The 16,370-nt window shown below is 43.3% G+C and overlaps 1 protein-coding gene across 1 annotated transcript in view; it reads left to right on the top strand.

Moving 5' to 3' along the window:
* The window catches only part of LOC113226342 (protein nubbin-like), a 55,949-nt gene extending 39,670 nt beyond the window's left edge, over positions 1-16,279 (top strand). The window contains exons 3-8 of the mRNA XM_026458927.1: positions 6,969-7,016; positions 14,929-15,155; positions 15,241-15,325; positions 15,473-15,733; positions 15,814-16,205; positions 16,256-16,279. Coding sequence (XP_026314712.1) covers positions 6,969-7,016; positions 14,929-15,155; positions 15,241-15,325; positions 15,473-15,733; positions 15,814-16,205; positions 16,256-16,279 — 1,037 coding nt within the window. The remainder of the gene's footprint in view (positions 1-6,968; positions 7,017-14,928; positions 15,156-15,240; positions 15,326-15,472; positions 15,734-15,813; positions 16,206-16,255) is intronic.
* Positions 16,280-16,370: the final 91 nt, after the last annotated feature.

Genomic DNA, 16,370 nt, shown 5'->3' on the forward strand with positions numbered 1-16,370 from the left:
AAAATACTATAGGTAAGTTTTGTCTTTAAGCGGAATCGAGCTACGGCGTAGCACTTACCTACAACGCCCACACACGGAGTTACACAGGGTTCGAAATCAGGAAGATATTGATTTTCTTCGATATTTATCACGATATTTATCCGATAATTAGCCAATTTCTAGCTTTGTCTCTTTAATTTTTCACTACAAATGAGGAACTGTCAGAAAAGTAAATAAAACGATAAAAGAAAACGATTTGGCACGTGGCTTTTTGAGATTGAGCCACGACATTGCTAGCGAAAGCAGTTTGTTGTTCCAATTAATTTTAAGAATATCAAGATTGGTGTTCCTAAAGATAATTGGAACGGTTATATTAATGAAAACTATTGTCGTCCATATTGTGAAGAACAAGACGGGTGATGTCTGTAGCATTAGCGACTATAGATCTCTATCTCTCTGGCTGCTATAGTAGGAAAAGTACTGGACAGTCTGCTTGACAAGCAATTAAGGAAGCACTTGAAATTGCATGACGATCAATTTCGGTTCCGACCTGCGGGTTCGACAGAAGCTGGTATCCTTTGCTCCAAGCACACTGTCCAGTATTAGAACTTCTGCTTATACTTGCTACCACGACCCGTCTAAAGCTTTCGATCTTGTGTTATATGGTAAGGTTGTGGAGTAAGCTAAAGGAAGAAATTATTGGTGTAATAAGCAGTTTAACTACTTTCGACGGGCGGTCCCGACGTCGGGCATGTACGGATTGGAGTGCGCCGCGACGCGAGGAGGGTTGAGTTCGCCGAGTCTCCCAACCTGTGCATGAGTCGTTTAATTGTTGAACTCTACAACACAGAATCGAATGCTCGCTAGACGGAAAAATTGTGAACAATATCAGTTATGCGGATGGTACGGTGTTGTTCAGTCCTTCGATAAGTGCACTATGTAAACTAATTGCAATATATGAGCGCTATGCTCAGACCCATTGACCCATGGCCTACTGTACAATGCGACCAAGAACAAGTTGCTTGTGTTCAAAGCGGGTAGCAAATGCTTTCATTACGTCCCAGAAGTTAAGCGATGTGGCACTCCTTTTAATAGGGTCATTAAATCTAAGTACTGGGTCACTGAGAAAAATACAAAGAAAACGTAGTCGTGGCAGAAAAGAAAACCTCGTGCCCGAAGATTACGAGAGACTGGTTCCACCTTAGCACACGTTCTCTCTTTCGTGCGACAGCTTCAAAAATGAGAATTGCCATGATGGTCGCCAATCTTTGTAGAGGAGCGGCACACTAAGAAGAAGAAGTGTTCAACTATGAACACCATGTGTTTAACAACAAAATGCAAGATCGTCACATACATTTAAACTGTCACAAGAAATGGCCTCATCATCAGGCAACAAGTGCAACATAGTGACATAATTCACTATTTAACAGAAAAGCTTCGTCGGCAACCAACACATATAGCACACTAAGAAAAACCTATCATTATGTATTAGTCATAAAAATTGTATAAATAGTAATAATATTTGTAGATTACTCAGTTATCCACTACCATCTGATTTTAACTCATCAAACTCATCATCCTGCTTAGTACTACCCGCTACTCCTCTCACTGTGGCCAAGACACATTTAGCCATCAATAGATCGCCTTGTGAGTCTGCTTGACCAGCAGTGAGAATACCATTCCAGTACACATTGCAGGACGTGTACTTCCTTATCTCCTTCCAACCTTCCGTTTGTCACCTTAGGTCTTATGGTGACAGACTTCCCGTTCATATCTTGCATATATATTTCTCCGTCTATATATTTATGGTTAGGTTAGGCTACACAGCGTTAGGTTGTAGGGCTACACTATTAGATAAATTCATTGGATCGACACTTGAGGTCTCACCGTTAGGGTTAATAGGGTAATTTATATTTTTATCTTAACTTTACCATAATCTCATGCACAGCAGGCGCTTGGTATTTGCTGCATACAACAGCACACACGACATTGTCAGACAAGAACTACCACCACACTAGTACCTAACCGCACGCTGTTCAAAAAGTATTCCTTTGTTTGATACTAACCAATATGGATGAATAATCTGAAATGAAGTATTTGAAAACTTTTTAATTTTGTAATAGGTAATGAAGGTGTTTTTATCAAGACAATTATTGTAATAATAAATAAAAATGGTCAATGATAATTATCATTTCGAACTTTATGCTCTGAATGACTGATTGCTACTTACTTTACGGAACTAAAAATATCGTGCAACCTCTATCTGCTTTCGTTTCGGGCTTTCTCAACATAACCATGTTGTAAGTGAAATAGAAAATTACAGAGAAACAATTTCTCTTCACCGGGTTATTGACCAAACGCGAAAGGAAATTGGATCCTTATTTGAATTTGATCTTTCGCTCGCTGAGCTCGAGCGGAGCGCTGAGAGGGCTCCGAGCGGGACCGACTAATAAAATTCATGGAATACGAAATCGCCGCGCAAATAAGTGTACTTTTGTCGGGGTTAAAAGGAACGGAGCTATAAAGCGGCGAATCACTTATTCAAAGTAGCAATACTCGGGCCCGGCGCCTAAACAAACATCTTACGTAAACGCATTGGCCGATAGCAATGCATGAGCTGGCGGCGAACGCCGTCCGAGCGCCGGACACGGTCCGGGAGGAATTGTAGTTCGGTCGGGCGCTATTTGCGCGCGATTACCATCACAAAGCGACCAGCGCCGCGTCCGCCCGCAGGGCTGCTTACTATTCCATCTTATACCAATACCGCGTCAATCAGCTATTTCAACTTTGATGTGTTTGCAGCTCAGCCGGGCTTGAGGCTCTCGGTGCTGAGCTAGTAATACGGGACTTTTATAGTAAAAATGTCACCTACGTTTAAATCTAGTGTTTCTTTATGTATCTAGATATCTTATCGTGATTCTGGAGAGTTCATATTTATGATGTTCGACCTTTTGATCTCTGTTAGCTTATTTTAACACGACAATGTCGGCACCAGCCGCGTCTGGGTACATCGGGGGTGAAGCAGTGTCCTGGAGTGGAGTGTGGAGGGCGAGAGCGGCAACGGTTCGCGCACGTTGCAACCGAATTTTACACATTTTTTTTAATTTGAACCCGATATCGGAATTCGCGCGTCGAACTCGACGCTCCCCTTTCCCAAAAAACCTAAACAGCTTTTAACGCGCATCGTACGTCAGACGAACGGCGAAAGCGAAAAAAATCTCCGCAGGTAATCGAAATAATGGCGAAGCCGCGCTTAAAAAAATTCACCAGGGGCGGAAAAGAAACGGATTCGGACAAAAAAGTTAAAAATGTTTAATTCGAGGGTCGGGGGTGGGGTGCGGGGGGCGCACGGTGCCGGGGCGCGGCACTAACTCGCCCGCAGTCAGAAGCCGCGCGTCGATCGCGTCGCACACTCACGACCGGGACACCACCACTGCCCACCTGGTTCTCCACGTTATACCCTCGGCCACTGCTACTGCTTCATTTCTCGCGATGGTGTTGTCGTGCGCCCGCGCCGGTGCGCGCTCCTACTGCTCTTACCGTGAGTACTGACGACAATCTCTAATATATCTAATAGTAGCATTTAATCTTACAAAATCTCAGGAATGGTCTCAAGATTACCGTGAGCAAGCTCTCGTGCAGTATATTAGAAAAAAAACAGTGTTTAAGAAAGTCTACAGACAAGAGTTATTTATTTGTCACAATGTGCTACGACGTAGCATCAGCGCCGTTTTTTCGCTCGTAGCGCCGAGACATTCGCTTTTTTGTGTGCTTCACCTTCATTCCTTTCATTCTTCAATATGTGCCCAACCAAATTATCAGATTTTTTAAATTATTATTAACTAAATCTGCTCCAGAGCACAGAATGTCCTTCGACCTTCAGGGTTCTTATAATTATAAAGAATTGCTCCTTTTTCCTTGCACTTAGTTTAAGTTTCTAACTTAACTGGCACATAATTGGTTGCTTATTTGGGATCAATTTTGGCATGTCCATTGACAGGTAGGTACGTAGGTACCCCAGGTGGTAGATATCTTCAAAATTGTGTAAACTATTTAAAAAGTGGAATTCACTGGAACATGTTCCCCATATTTTTGTTCGCTGTCGCTCATACGAGTACATACCAATATAGAGATGTAACATTCGCACATAAGTTCGACACGTGAGTGTATGCGTAGCACGTAGTGGACCACGCGTCACACTTGTTTATTTAGTAATTGTTCTTTTGAATTCTATTTGAATTCGATTCGTCCTCTTCGTTCTGAGAATCTCCACCGATTTTTTTTTTATAATATCAATCGACAGGACGAACAAGTGATGCGCCTGGTGGTAAGCTACACGCCTGTGCATTACAGTTGTAGTGCCACTCAGAGCTTTTTAAATCGCAAAGATCTGAGGGGCACTGCCACTGCGCCCTTCACTCTGAGACAAAAGTTGACAAGTCCCACGTGCCTGTAATTCCACCAGTACCCTTACCATTCCAGACCGAAACGCAGTAACGCTCACATTACTGCTTGTCGCCAGAAATAGGTAAAGTGGCAGGCAGGACTTCGTTGGACGAACTCTTACACAAGGAGTTCTACTGCTACTACAATAATATAAACCATTTCAATGAACGGCAGTCACAAGGTTCGCTGGATTTATTCTTGTAGCGACAAGTTTGTAGCTGCGTTTATGTACCTCTAGAAACACGAAGCACACTTATTAAGATCCGCCCACATGATTAATTACCAACTATAAAATGATACATCATAAGCATGCCATCGTTACACCTTCTCGGTGTATTTATTCATGTTGGCGGTTTAACTTGTAGAACAGCTCAATTGCGTTCCGGCGCGGAGCACCTGAGTAAATAGTATCGAATTTAAAAACTACATCGCAAACTTGGAAAAGGATTTGGGTGCGATAAAAAAACGAATGTTGCTTTTTATGAGAATTTGCAACGCGATTATTGCCATGCGTCTTTTGTGCGCAGCAAATGCAAAAAACGGAGATATCGCAATGACGTTTCAATCACAGAGCTTTGTCGTTTTTTCTGTGACTAGTATTGCTTGCATAAACATCTGCGCCTACGCAACGACGTAGCGGCAGGTACACGCCGCTACCGTTCTCGCTATCGTCGTCTCGTAATACCTACAACATGTCTATCTTTAATCGAAAATCGTCGTTATCTCTGTACTTTTGGAATCTGCGTTTTGCATGGATTTGATCGGAGATTTAGTAACCCTGTACAGTGGAGCGCATACACTTCTTTCGAATAAAGATGTTGCGAGTATTTTAATGACCTTTTTGTTCCTTAAGAACAAATGAGACGAAACTTCTTTATGCAAGTGGTGGCCTTTGGTTCTGATCAATTCAATATGAAATAAAAATACTCATCATGGTGTTAATTTAGATCACAAATTATTTTACAAATAAAATTTTAACACTTGCATATTTAAAATTGTCATTCATTTGTGAACGTTTTGATTGACTTCGCTTCCGGCTCGAAGGCCACTACGCGGTTACCGTTAAATTCGTATAATTTTCAACGTGACCGAGGCATTGATGCGATTCGCGACATTAACGACGTACGGAGCGAACACGACTAGCGAACGCCCTGTCTGGCACTGTGCGCTTTCGGCTTGCCACAACCTGGCAAATGAGGCTTGTGACTTTGATTTTAAAGTGATTATTGACGACAGGCGCCCTGCGATTGCGGCCGTTTCATTGGAAATTAAGAAGGAAATCCAGGCAGAATTCGAAATGACTATACTCTCTATTTCGAGCCAATAACGCTAAATCTAAAACATTTTTAAGAAACTAGAAAAATTGATACATATAGCGATCGACATATTAACATAGCTATCGACCACAGACCACATCTATCGACACTACTACGAGGGAATTTTAGAGGACGATTGAGATGCGAAGAAAAATTTATTATTTTCGATAATGCAAACGATCAACTGAGTAGCAGAACTCGTGTGACAAGGGAAACAGTTTCCAAAAAGGAGTTATTTACACAAAAAATGTTGATAAGTATTCGGTAGTCTCGCCTCAGAGTAACCCAAGTTAGCTTTCCTAGATCTAATACAACTATGACTGGCGAACTAACCGTCAATTGTTTGCAGGAGTTGCCGATTTTAGTCACTAAAATTTTTATACTCATCCGAATTTTGTCGCAGTTGAGATAATTATTTACAACCAAAATAATTTGGGACCTTGGAACAGTCGGAAAGAGTTCCAAACCCGACACTTTCCTTTTCAGTTCCCAATCACACTATTCTTCCGCTAAGGAATACGAATATGATAGCATGATTGCATAATTTTATTAAATTAATATATTATTAAACCTTTTTTCGTTTCAATACTTTTATATAGAAGGGCATTTCATACGTTAATTCCTATCATCGTCATTGTTTGTTTTTGTACGCGAGGACACGCGGTCGCAGTGTGTGCGCGACGGGCGTGGGACCACGGATTAATTTGGCGGCTTAATTAGGTAATCCCATTACCGTGATCTGACCGTCGCCACCGCCTCGTCGCCTCGTCGTCGCCTCGTCGCCTCGTCGCTTGCTACATACATATCTTGAATTATTCCTCGTACTTACATTTTGTCAAGAGCGCTCTATGTAACTCGTATCGCTCACTTCTCAAACGAGTTCTTAAATTTATTGGTGTCGTTACATTGTCAGCGTACCGGCAGGCACAAGCAGGTTGAGGAGCCGGGCTGTTACTGTGTTGAGGAAAGGAACAGCGCTGTCATGTGTATGGCTTCGCAGGCAATGCAAGCGCGCGTGTCGTCGTGTCTCGCACCTCGCGAAGCTTCCTGCTTCTAATATTGCGGCTAATACCGAAGCCCACAGACGATTCTTGCTTACAAATACATTAGTGTTATCTTCGGTGTTTATTTGTTTAATTAACCAGCGCCATGAGCGACGTTACGATCCAGTGTTTACAAGTGTATAATAATTCTCTAATGTAATGCACTCTTCGTTTGTTGTTGCAGAAGAGTCGGGCGAGCTGATCAAGTCGCCTTCGCCGCCGCCCAGTCACGGTACGTACCTGTGGCTCGTTGCTCGGCAGCCCCGCACTTACGTATTTACTGCCTCACTACATTTAAAATTAGTTTCTTTCATTTACTTATTACAAAACACGAGTTTTTAGTATTTCTTTGAATGTATAGGTACTTGTGCATATTGTTGTTTGTTATTGTACGAATGTTTTTTTATAATATCAAGTAACAGGATGAACAAGCAGTCGTGCGCCTGATGGTAAGCTATACGCCTGTCCATAACAGTTGCAGTGCCATTGAGAGCTTTAAATCGCAATAATCTCAGGGGCATTGCCACTGCGTCTGACACCCTGAGACATAAGTTGACAAGTACCATGTGCCTGTAACTTCACTAGCACCCTTACCATTGCAAACCGGAACGCAGTAATTGCAAATATTGAATACATTTCTAGAGGAATCTTATTATATAAACGTATACATTTCTCCTGAAGTAAATTCTTGACTTTTTAAAGGTAACTGTCAAGAACAGCCAGTTTACTTTTATTCCTGGTTTTGATACACCTTCCATCACTATTTTTAGTGATAAAAAGTCTTCTACCGTAAATAACATTTACATAAATGTACGAGTCCAGTAGGTACCCATAAGAATTTTAATTTCTTTAAGCTCTGGAAACCAGTTTGAAATTGCCTTGATTGCACGTTTCTTCTCGATAAAGAGGATATTAATGTCCGCGGCACTACCCCAAAACAAAATGACGTATAACATTAAATGGTTTGTACGTCTCAAAGCTTTCGTATTTTTATAATCGCGGACACTGCAGTGCAGAGCCGTTTCGACAACTTTATTTGTTATTTGTCAACCCCATTGCAATTTTACGTCGAAGTTTATCTTAGGTCAAAAATACAAGTGTATCTACGAGATTCAATTTTTCATACCTGTTTACGTAGATATTATATAACTATGATGTTGTACACTCTGTCCAACATTAGGTAATGTAAATTTCACATAATTTCTTTTGTCCTATTAAGATGCAGGCAATTAACCGCAAAACCACTCTGCCACCTTTGAAAGAGCATTGTTCACAGTGACACGTGAATATTGGTGCATTATAATAACATTACAAACGGGAATAAAAACACGATAATATCGTTTAATAGGTATTTGCAAACCTACCGATTGTCCCGAAGTGTCGGTTACATCGCAGTGGTCGTGGCCACGGCAGTGTAGGTAATCTTCATCCACGTCTGACGGCGCAAAGAGTCGAAAAGAACGTACAGTCATCGGGAGGTTAGTAGACAACCAGCTTAAATATTCTATGTTAAAGGAGTGACGGACAAAATCGGCCACGGCCATCGTCAATGCCCCATACCGACTGCACTCCCGGCATAAATGAACAACACGGCGGTTACTCCGAAGGAAGTCTTGCTATATCAAACACCTAGTCTACAAAGTTGACTGCAGTTGCGGTTGTTGTTGCCCAAAATCGTTCTTGCTCTTGCATTTCTACGAGCCCAAGACCAAGGCCGCCTAATTGTACCAAGGCCAACACCGACCCTGCAAGATTTGAGTAAGAACAAGACTGGGCTAGCGAGACTCGTGCGTCTCGCAGTTACGGTAAGCTGAGGCACGGCCTTTAAGTAGATATTGATGTATTTGGTTTCAAACCAATATCGATATTGACAAATCTAATCGAAAGTTCTAACAACAAAGTTGGATGTTTGTTATAATTCGAAAATATATCTTGTCAATAATTATATTTTGAAGTAAGGTAGTGTTTTCTTCACATAAAATAATGAGTACCAGCGACAAAAATCAAGAGCTCTACCAAAGTTAGCGAATTATCAATGTTAACACACACAGAAAATGGAAAAAAGATCTAACGAGCTGGCGCTGACACCGGCGAACGCAGTGATGCTGACATTATTGCTTGGCGGCAAAAATAGGCAAGGTGGCGATACTTCCCTGGACGAACGCTTTCGCAAGGAGCGCTACTGCTACAAACTAATCATTCCTGAAATGAAGTAAAGTTTTGCTTCTGCTCATGTCCAGCCACACCGCCGTCAATACAATTGGTAAAAACGTAGTCTAAATTAAGAGGTGCTCTTAATAAAATAATAATAAACACTTAATTATTCTTAATTACTTTTACAGTATTTATAATTTGTATTGGTTTAAAGGTAAGCCCGTTGAAATGAAAAGAAATAAAAAAATATCTACTGAAAGATCGTATAACGACACTTGACATTGTCACGACTATTTTAAACCTAGGTAGCTCCAAGATTTTGTGTAAAGAAATCAGACTATTTTAAAAACTTTGGATCATCTGCTTTTATAATTTGATTGACAATTCTAAAGTTGACGTCCTTCCATTAAGTAATTTATTATGTTGCAAGATTTCAGTTTTCAATTTTATTATTAAAAAACAAAACATTGATTTAGATCCAACTCAAACGCTGTGTCGCAAAATATGTAACAAAATCATTGAAACAGTTTCAATAAAATAAGTAAATAAAAATAAAAATATTAGTGTTGTTAGATCTTACATATTAAACTTCAACACCCTTTGACTACTTTTATGATTATTACTATCACCCAGTGACTAAATTTCAAAGAATTTTTTTGGTTTTAGATCTAAAAAACATTATCATGTTTCAAGTTTTACTCAATTGAAAACGGAATTATGAATTTAGTGAGGTGATCACAATACGGAACACGGTCAAGTACTTTTACTTATATGTTTTCACTAATCAGTATTTTTATTCGGACATAGTGCATTCTGTCTCAGAAATCAACAAGAATGCGCCTTTTTATACAGTTTTATATTCAGTCAGTGGCATATGGCGTTCCAACGCCACAGCACGAACATTTTGGATCGGTGCGTTTATTATTGCTACAATTAATTAGGATACAGGTTGAGATTACGTTTTAAAACACAAGGTTTAAATTAAAATAAACTTAAGGTTATTCAACTACAATTGAGAAAATATTTGTTTAAAAACCAAGATAACGAATCAACAGGAAAACTTGTTTAATAATGAAATACACTGTTAAACTTTGTGACTAATATTATTAACGACTAGCCTAACTAAAGAAATATATCTCTCTACTGGTGATGAAGCAAGTTGACATTACTTTGACGATTACACTTACTATTTCTAGTCTTTCAGGGCTCTGGGAATATTTTATTGTGCATCTGAATTTTCATACCCGTTTAACCCTTGTCATAACAGTTTAGTTTAATTATTTGCTTTGAAGAATATTCGTACCCACATTCGAGGTGTCTGAATTCAATCGAAAGTTTATCATAGAATGTATCTAGTATAACAAGACGCAAAATTGCATAATACCAATTCCATGCTTATGGTGAGCATGCCTATCGAGAAGTGGTGAAGCACTTCCAACGTGTTTGGATTTTTATAAAGTATTTGATGAGGTCTGGTACGCAAGCCTTTAAAGCAAGCTTCCCTCTTATGAGCTTCCCAAAGACCTTTGCAATTGAATCTCGAATTTTGAGCCAAATTTCGATTTGAGTGGTTTTAGAAAGCTACTCTTTCGAATATCGGGCGATAGATGCCAGAGGTCCTTAGGGTTCCGTAATCCATACTGTCTGCAAGTCTCTTTCTGCTCCATAGCAACGATATGTTAATTCCAGCTACAATTGGAAATACTGACGACAGCACAGTTGTAGACAGGTACTTGTCCAATACAGGGGTCAGTGGTGCAGAAATTCAGTCTTGCCGAGAGTCCACGGTTAGTAGTTTTCATTTGACACTTAAGGCAGTTCAACGTTACCAAAACGCAGGCCAGTCTTATCTCAACAAAATGGAGTCCCTTTGACTTGCCTCCGACTTTTCGTATTTTATCCATACCGATAGCCGACGGTCGCCAGCTACTTGGAATGGACCTGTCTGTTTGAACTTCGGGATATACATGAAATCCGTGGCCAAAAATCAGCCAGAAAGCTTGGCGTCCTTCCCAAAGTGAGGCATTAACTTCACGCCGGGACAAGCACCATGTCTTTCTACGTTAGTTTTGATTATAGTGACTCTCCCTACCTACCCTTACGTATACGCATACGAAAAGGAAACCATAACCTGTGCGCGCACAGGAACTTTACAAATTCAGGTTTTACCCCAGACCAGCCAGTATACAGGGTTCTCACAGACCTCTGTCACTTGACTTCATCCTATTCTTACCCTCCCTATTTTCCAGATAGATATCGGAGCTGTAGGCACGCTCACTTCCCGTTGCGCATTGCATAACTAGCAGTTGCTACCCTTAAACTGTCGACTCTGAGTCAACTACCAAATCTCCTCATTGGTGGCGGAGCTGTAAGCCACGCTCATATCCCGGCGCCGAATAACGACGTCTCTCCAGTTCCCAATAACCTAAGCGGCTGGAGGGACTGGAGGATATCTAGCTTATCCTCTACTAGCTCTCCGGGCTAGTGCCGGAGATGCCAGTCGTAGTGACCTGCGACAATATCCGGACATATCTTTCAACTTAAAGGGCAACTCACGTACCCCGCGCGTCTCCTCGCATACAGGTCGCATACACGTCATCAACTACTACTACGCTACTACGACGCGCTAGCTGCTCACGAGACAGACTCCCCGGACACATGCAAAATCGGGGCAGACAAACATGTCCGTCTTTGCAGCAACCCTAGCAAAGCAAAGAAAAGCAAAGGCGTATCATTGGCAGAGGGCTTGACGCGGACGCCCGCTGTACTCTAGTCTTGCCGTCGAGACCGTAGTCTCTCCGGAAAACCCTACCTCTCGGGTCAGTAGATTCGGTCGTGTATGGAGAACAGTTGCCACCTATGGGATAATTGTACTAAATACCAACTGGCCACCTTGGAATCGGATGAAAAGCGTGCCAACAGGCTTATATTTAAGTGACTTGGAATTAGTAGACATGGAGTTGAACTTTGAACAACCCTTTAAAGTTGCTTGCTTGTCGGTATTGTACAGGATATATTACGGTGACTGTGTGAGGGAATGGCACGACTTAATTCCGCCTTCCCCTTTCCATCATCAAGGGGACAAGACATAGGCTGAGGTTCCACCCCTACGTTGTGGATATTCTAAGGATGCGAATCCTCCGCCAAGCGTCCCGCTTCCACATTTATAAGGCGGTACAACTTAAGCCTTGTCAAAGCGAGAGTGAGTAGGCATTATTTTAGTGTTCATGCTCCGTCGTCGACCTCATCGTCACTTTCCGTCAGGTGCGATGGAGATGAAATGCGCACCTATTTTTTAATTTAAAAAATACGAATAAGATTCAAATTGTTCAACACCTATTCTATGTATTTAGTAAAATGTTTGTTTAGCTATTTGTACCCTCAAAAATAAAATAAACAAATACATGCACTGTGCAGTGATTACGTCACAGTACAAATGTTTTGTCAAATGTTGCGATTCTCTAACAATTCAGCCAGCTCAGGCGAGGGGCCACCTGCGGCGCGAAAGAGTATATTCTACCTTTGTCCAGACTTCGTGGACACGAATTGCCATGGCCGATTTACAAGTCTTTAAATTGGCTTCGGACTCAGATTAGTCCGAAAGAGGACAATTTGGTCACATTTATTCCGGGCCATAATACCTAGTGTAGTGTGCATACATATCGATACAATAAGAACAAAAACCAAAATAAAGAAATTTACACATACAATTTGCATAGGTACTTGCGTCGCATAACATGAAGGTCGAACTTTTGCTGAGCGATTTCAACAATAAATTGACAATCCTTTTGAAAGATTTATTTTATAATCGAAAATTTACAGCTGACTTTAAAAGATGAGTAAATTTGCAGTTGAACCCACAAATTAAATCATTTACGAGTTTCCGCCTGTCCCCAGTTAGGGTATGCTATATATCAGAGATCATGACCCGCCGTGCGCCGGAATAGTTTGCTATAAACCCTTCAGCGGCGGCGTTCCCACGACGACACAAATTTAATTTCAATAAAGTGGCTACAACTCAGTTGAGAATACGTTTTAAACGACCGGCTAAGTGTATGCACCCCATCGATGAAGTCGCGCTAGCCATCTGAGGCGCCCCGCGGGACCGCGCCGGCTTCGCCGTCGGTGCATTACTGCCAAATAAACGGACGCATAATATAATTCCCGAACGTTTCATGTGCTCAACTTAACGCCACCGTGCCCGCCGCCGCCGCCCCCGCGCCGCTCCGGCCCCCTCACCTGCTCTCTAGTGTCACTAAGCGACAAGTCTATGAGCTTATTATTTGACTTTAAAAGCGGGAAAGTCGTAAAAACATATTTTATTTATCTCGACATTTTGGACGTGTTGCAGCGTCCATGGCTCGAAGGAATTGAAGAGGTTTACACGATTAAGTCCCTAATTTAAAATCAAATAATGTGTGAAAATCGTGAAAGTTGAAATGAATGCATATGTCAGTGATTATGTTTGCGTAAGCGTACCACAATCCCCTACTGTTTTCTAGTACGAGTACACCCAACTTGCTACATTAATAAATCACATACTATTGTGATTGTGCCTATTTCTTTGATAATAATTTGGGCAACCCTTCAATACCTGACGACGAGACTCAGGGAAGGATTACATCTTGTTTACACTCTCACCGCATTGTGTGCGTCGCGTGCTCTGCACCCCGGCTGCGCAAGCGCACGCGTGTCCACGACAATAAAGAACGCACCTTCACCCCTTTCTTGTACTCAGGTTTAACTCTTCATAAAGTACGTCATTGTTACCGTGAGTTGATCGATGTGTTGTTCAAATGCGCTCGTTTGCATGCAATAGCCGCCCACCGCGTAAGTCACGTTCATGTCACGTTACCAACTAGCGCTCAATTTCCCGTCACGTGAAAAGACTAGTACTAGACTTGTACGAACTAACTGTCAACAAAAACCTCGACATTATAAATAAATAAATAAAATAATAAAATTGTTTATTGAATAACGTATTGTACAAACGAATAACTAAAGACTAACTGTGCGAATAAATGTAAAATATAACACATATACCTGAACTAGGAGAATCCTAATTATACAGGTGAACATATGACGATTAAATTATAAACAAAAAAAATATTGAAATGTAAACAAAACAATAATAATAATTAAACAATGAAATGCAAATCATAACCTATTACGCTTAAATTAAGCAACATTTATTTTGGGATAATTAATAAATTCTCTGTATCATCGTAGGACATATTTTGAAGGAATTCTTGGAGAATTTTCTTAACCTTTATGTACCATAAATGATATATGGCCAATTTGGCGTTTAATTTATTGTACAAAATTGGGCCAAGAAACACAAAAAATCTGGAAATAAACACATGTTTTGATGATACAATTTTGGGGCAGACAATATCTTTCCGTCTTTTGTTAGTGTTTTCAGTACAATATGAGAGTGCAATGTGCTGTTTGAGAAATGTGGACTTAATAAATAATTGCCTTACAGTTAGTACCTTAGTCGACTTATACAGAAGGTTAGTGGGGTAAAGGAAAGGGCGGAAGGTAGAAACCTTTAGAACGGCTCGCTGGGCCCTCTCAAGGGTTAGTAATGAAGTTTTAGCAATACCACCCCAAAATGTAATGCAATATGTAATAATTGATTGACATATGGCATAATAAACTTGCCTGATTATTATAAAATCAGCAAAAGCGCCATGTAGTTTTTTAAACACATACATTAGCTTACGGATTCGACCGCTTCGCATATCGAAGTGCTTAAAAGAGAGGTTATCATCTATTGTAACACCTAAATACTTTACATTAATTATTCGGTTAGTCGGTTATTCGATCTCATAGCGGCGACGCGACGCCTGCCATCCCCGTAGGAAATGTGATGACAATTTTTTTACAATTTCTGTGCGATCTATTTATATTTATGAATATAGTTTTTCACAGAAGGTAAAGGAAGAGGTAAGAAAGAGCGCGAAGACTGATATCTGTGCGATTTACAGATGGTTCGGCGAGCGGCGAGGGAGAGGGCGAGGGCGAGCATTCGGGCGACGAACGTGCTCCCTCTCCGCCGCGTGCGCCCTCTGCGGCCCTCCCGCTGCCCGCTCACCCACACGCACACGCACCGCATGGGCTGCTCCACAGTGGAGGCGCAGGCTCGGCGCTTGCGCAGCTGCAACACTTGCTGCTGACGCAGCACGGCGCGCACTCGCTCTTATTGCACACACAGGTCAGAGAGCGTCGAGGCTGGACCTCCTTATAGCGATCGGCGAGACATGAGTGCTCGCCCGCTAACAATTAACCAACGTCCGCAGGTGCAGCAGGCGGTAGCGCAGGCAGCCGCGCAACAACTGCAGCAGCTGCAGGCGCGTGCCGCCGCCCTGCCCGTGCCCACCACTGGTAACCGAGACACACTTTGAATTGAACATCGCGATGATTTGTCACAATGCTATTCACACTTTTTTTTCTACAACACAAGTGAGCTACAGGGCTCGCGCGTGTCGCGCTGGCTGCGGAGCTCGAGTCGCTGACCGAGGGCCGTTTCAGGTGCGGGCCGGTCCCCGTCGCCGCCGCGGCGCACGCCGCCGGGCGCGGGCGCCTTCCTGACGCCGCTGACGCCGGGCTCGGGCCGGGCGCGCAGCCCCCCGCACCCGCACCAGCTCCCTCCGCACTCGCAGGCGCACACGCCGCTGCACGCGCACGCGCACAAGCCGCGCGCGCTCGAGCCCGCCGTCGCCGACGACACCGCCGACCTCGAGGAGCTCGAACACTTCGCCAAGACCTTCAAGCAGCGCCGCATCAAGCTGGGTGAGTGCGGCCAGAGATAGCTCGGCGGGAACATGGGTCGTCGCGAGGTCGCCTCTCACCGCCACCACTACATTGTGCAGGATTCACGCAGGGCGATGTCGGGCTGGCGATGGGCAAGCTGTACGGGAACGACTTCTCCCAGACTACGATATCGCGGTTCGAGGCGCTGAACCTGAGCTTCAAGAACATGTGCAAATTGAAGCCGCTGCTGCAAAAGTGGCTCGAGGACGCGGACTCGTCACTAGCGGGCGGCGGGGGCGGGGGCGGGGCGGCGCTGGGCGCGGGCCTGGCCGAGGCCGTGGGTCGCCGCCGCAAGAAACGCACCTCCATCGAGTCGGGCGTGCGCGTGGCGCTCGAGAAGGCCTTCATGCAGAACCCCAAGCCCACCAGCGAGGAGATCGCCGCCCTGGCCGACGCGCTCTGCATGGAGAAGGAAGTGGTGCGCGTCTGGTTCTGCAACCGCCGGCAAAAGGTGCGCCTCCCCGCCGCGCCGACGCCGGGCGTCCACCGTGCGTCGCGAAGAGCTCGGCGAGCCGAGACTCATAGCGCGTTTTCCCCCCGCAGGAGAAGCGGATCAACCCGCCCGCGGGCGAGGGCGGCGGCGGGCCGGCGGGCGCGTCGCCGGGCGCGCTGCTGC

This window comes from Hyposmocoma kahamanoa, unplaced genomic scaffold, assembly GCF_003589595.1.
Source record: "Hyposmocoma kahamanoa isolate Upper Pololo Valley unplaced genomic scaffold, ASM358959v1 190, whole genome shotgun sequence".
In the NCBI taxonomy this organism is placed as follows: domain Eukaryota; kingdom Metazoa; phylum Arthropoda; class Insecta; order Lepidoptera; family Cosmopterigidae; genus Hyposmocoma; species Hyposmocoma kahamanoa.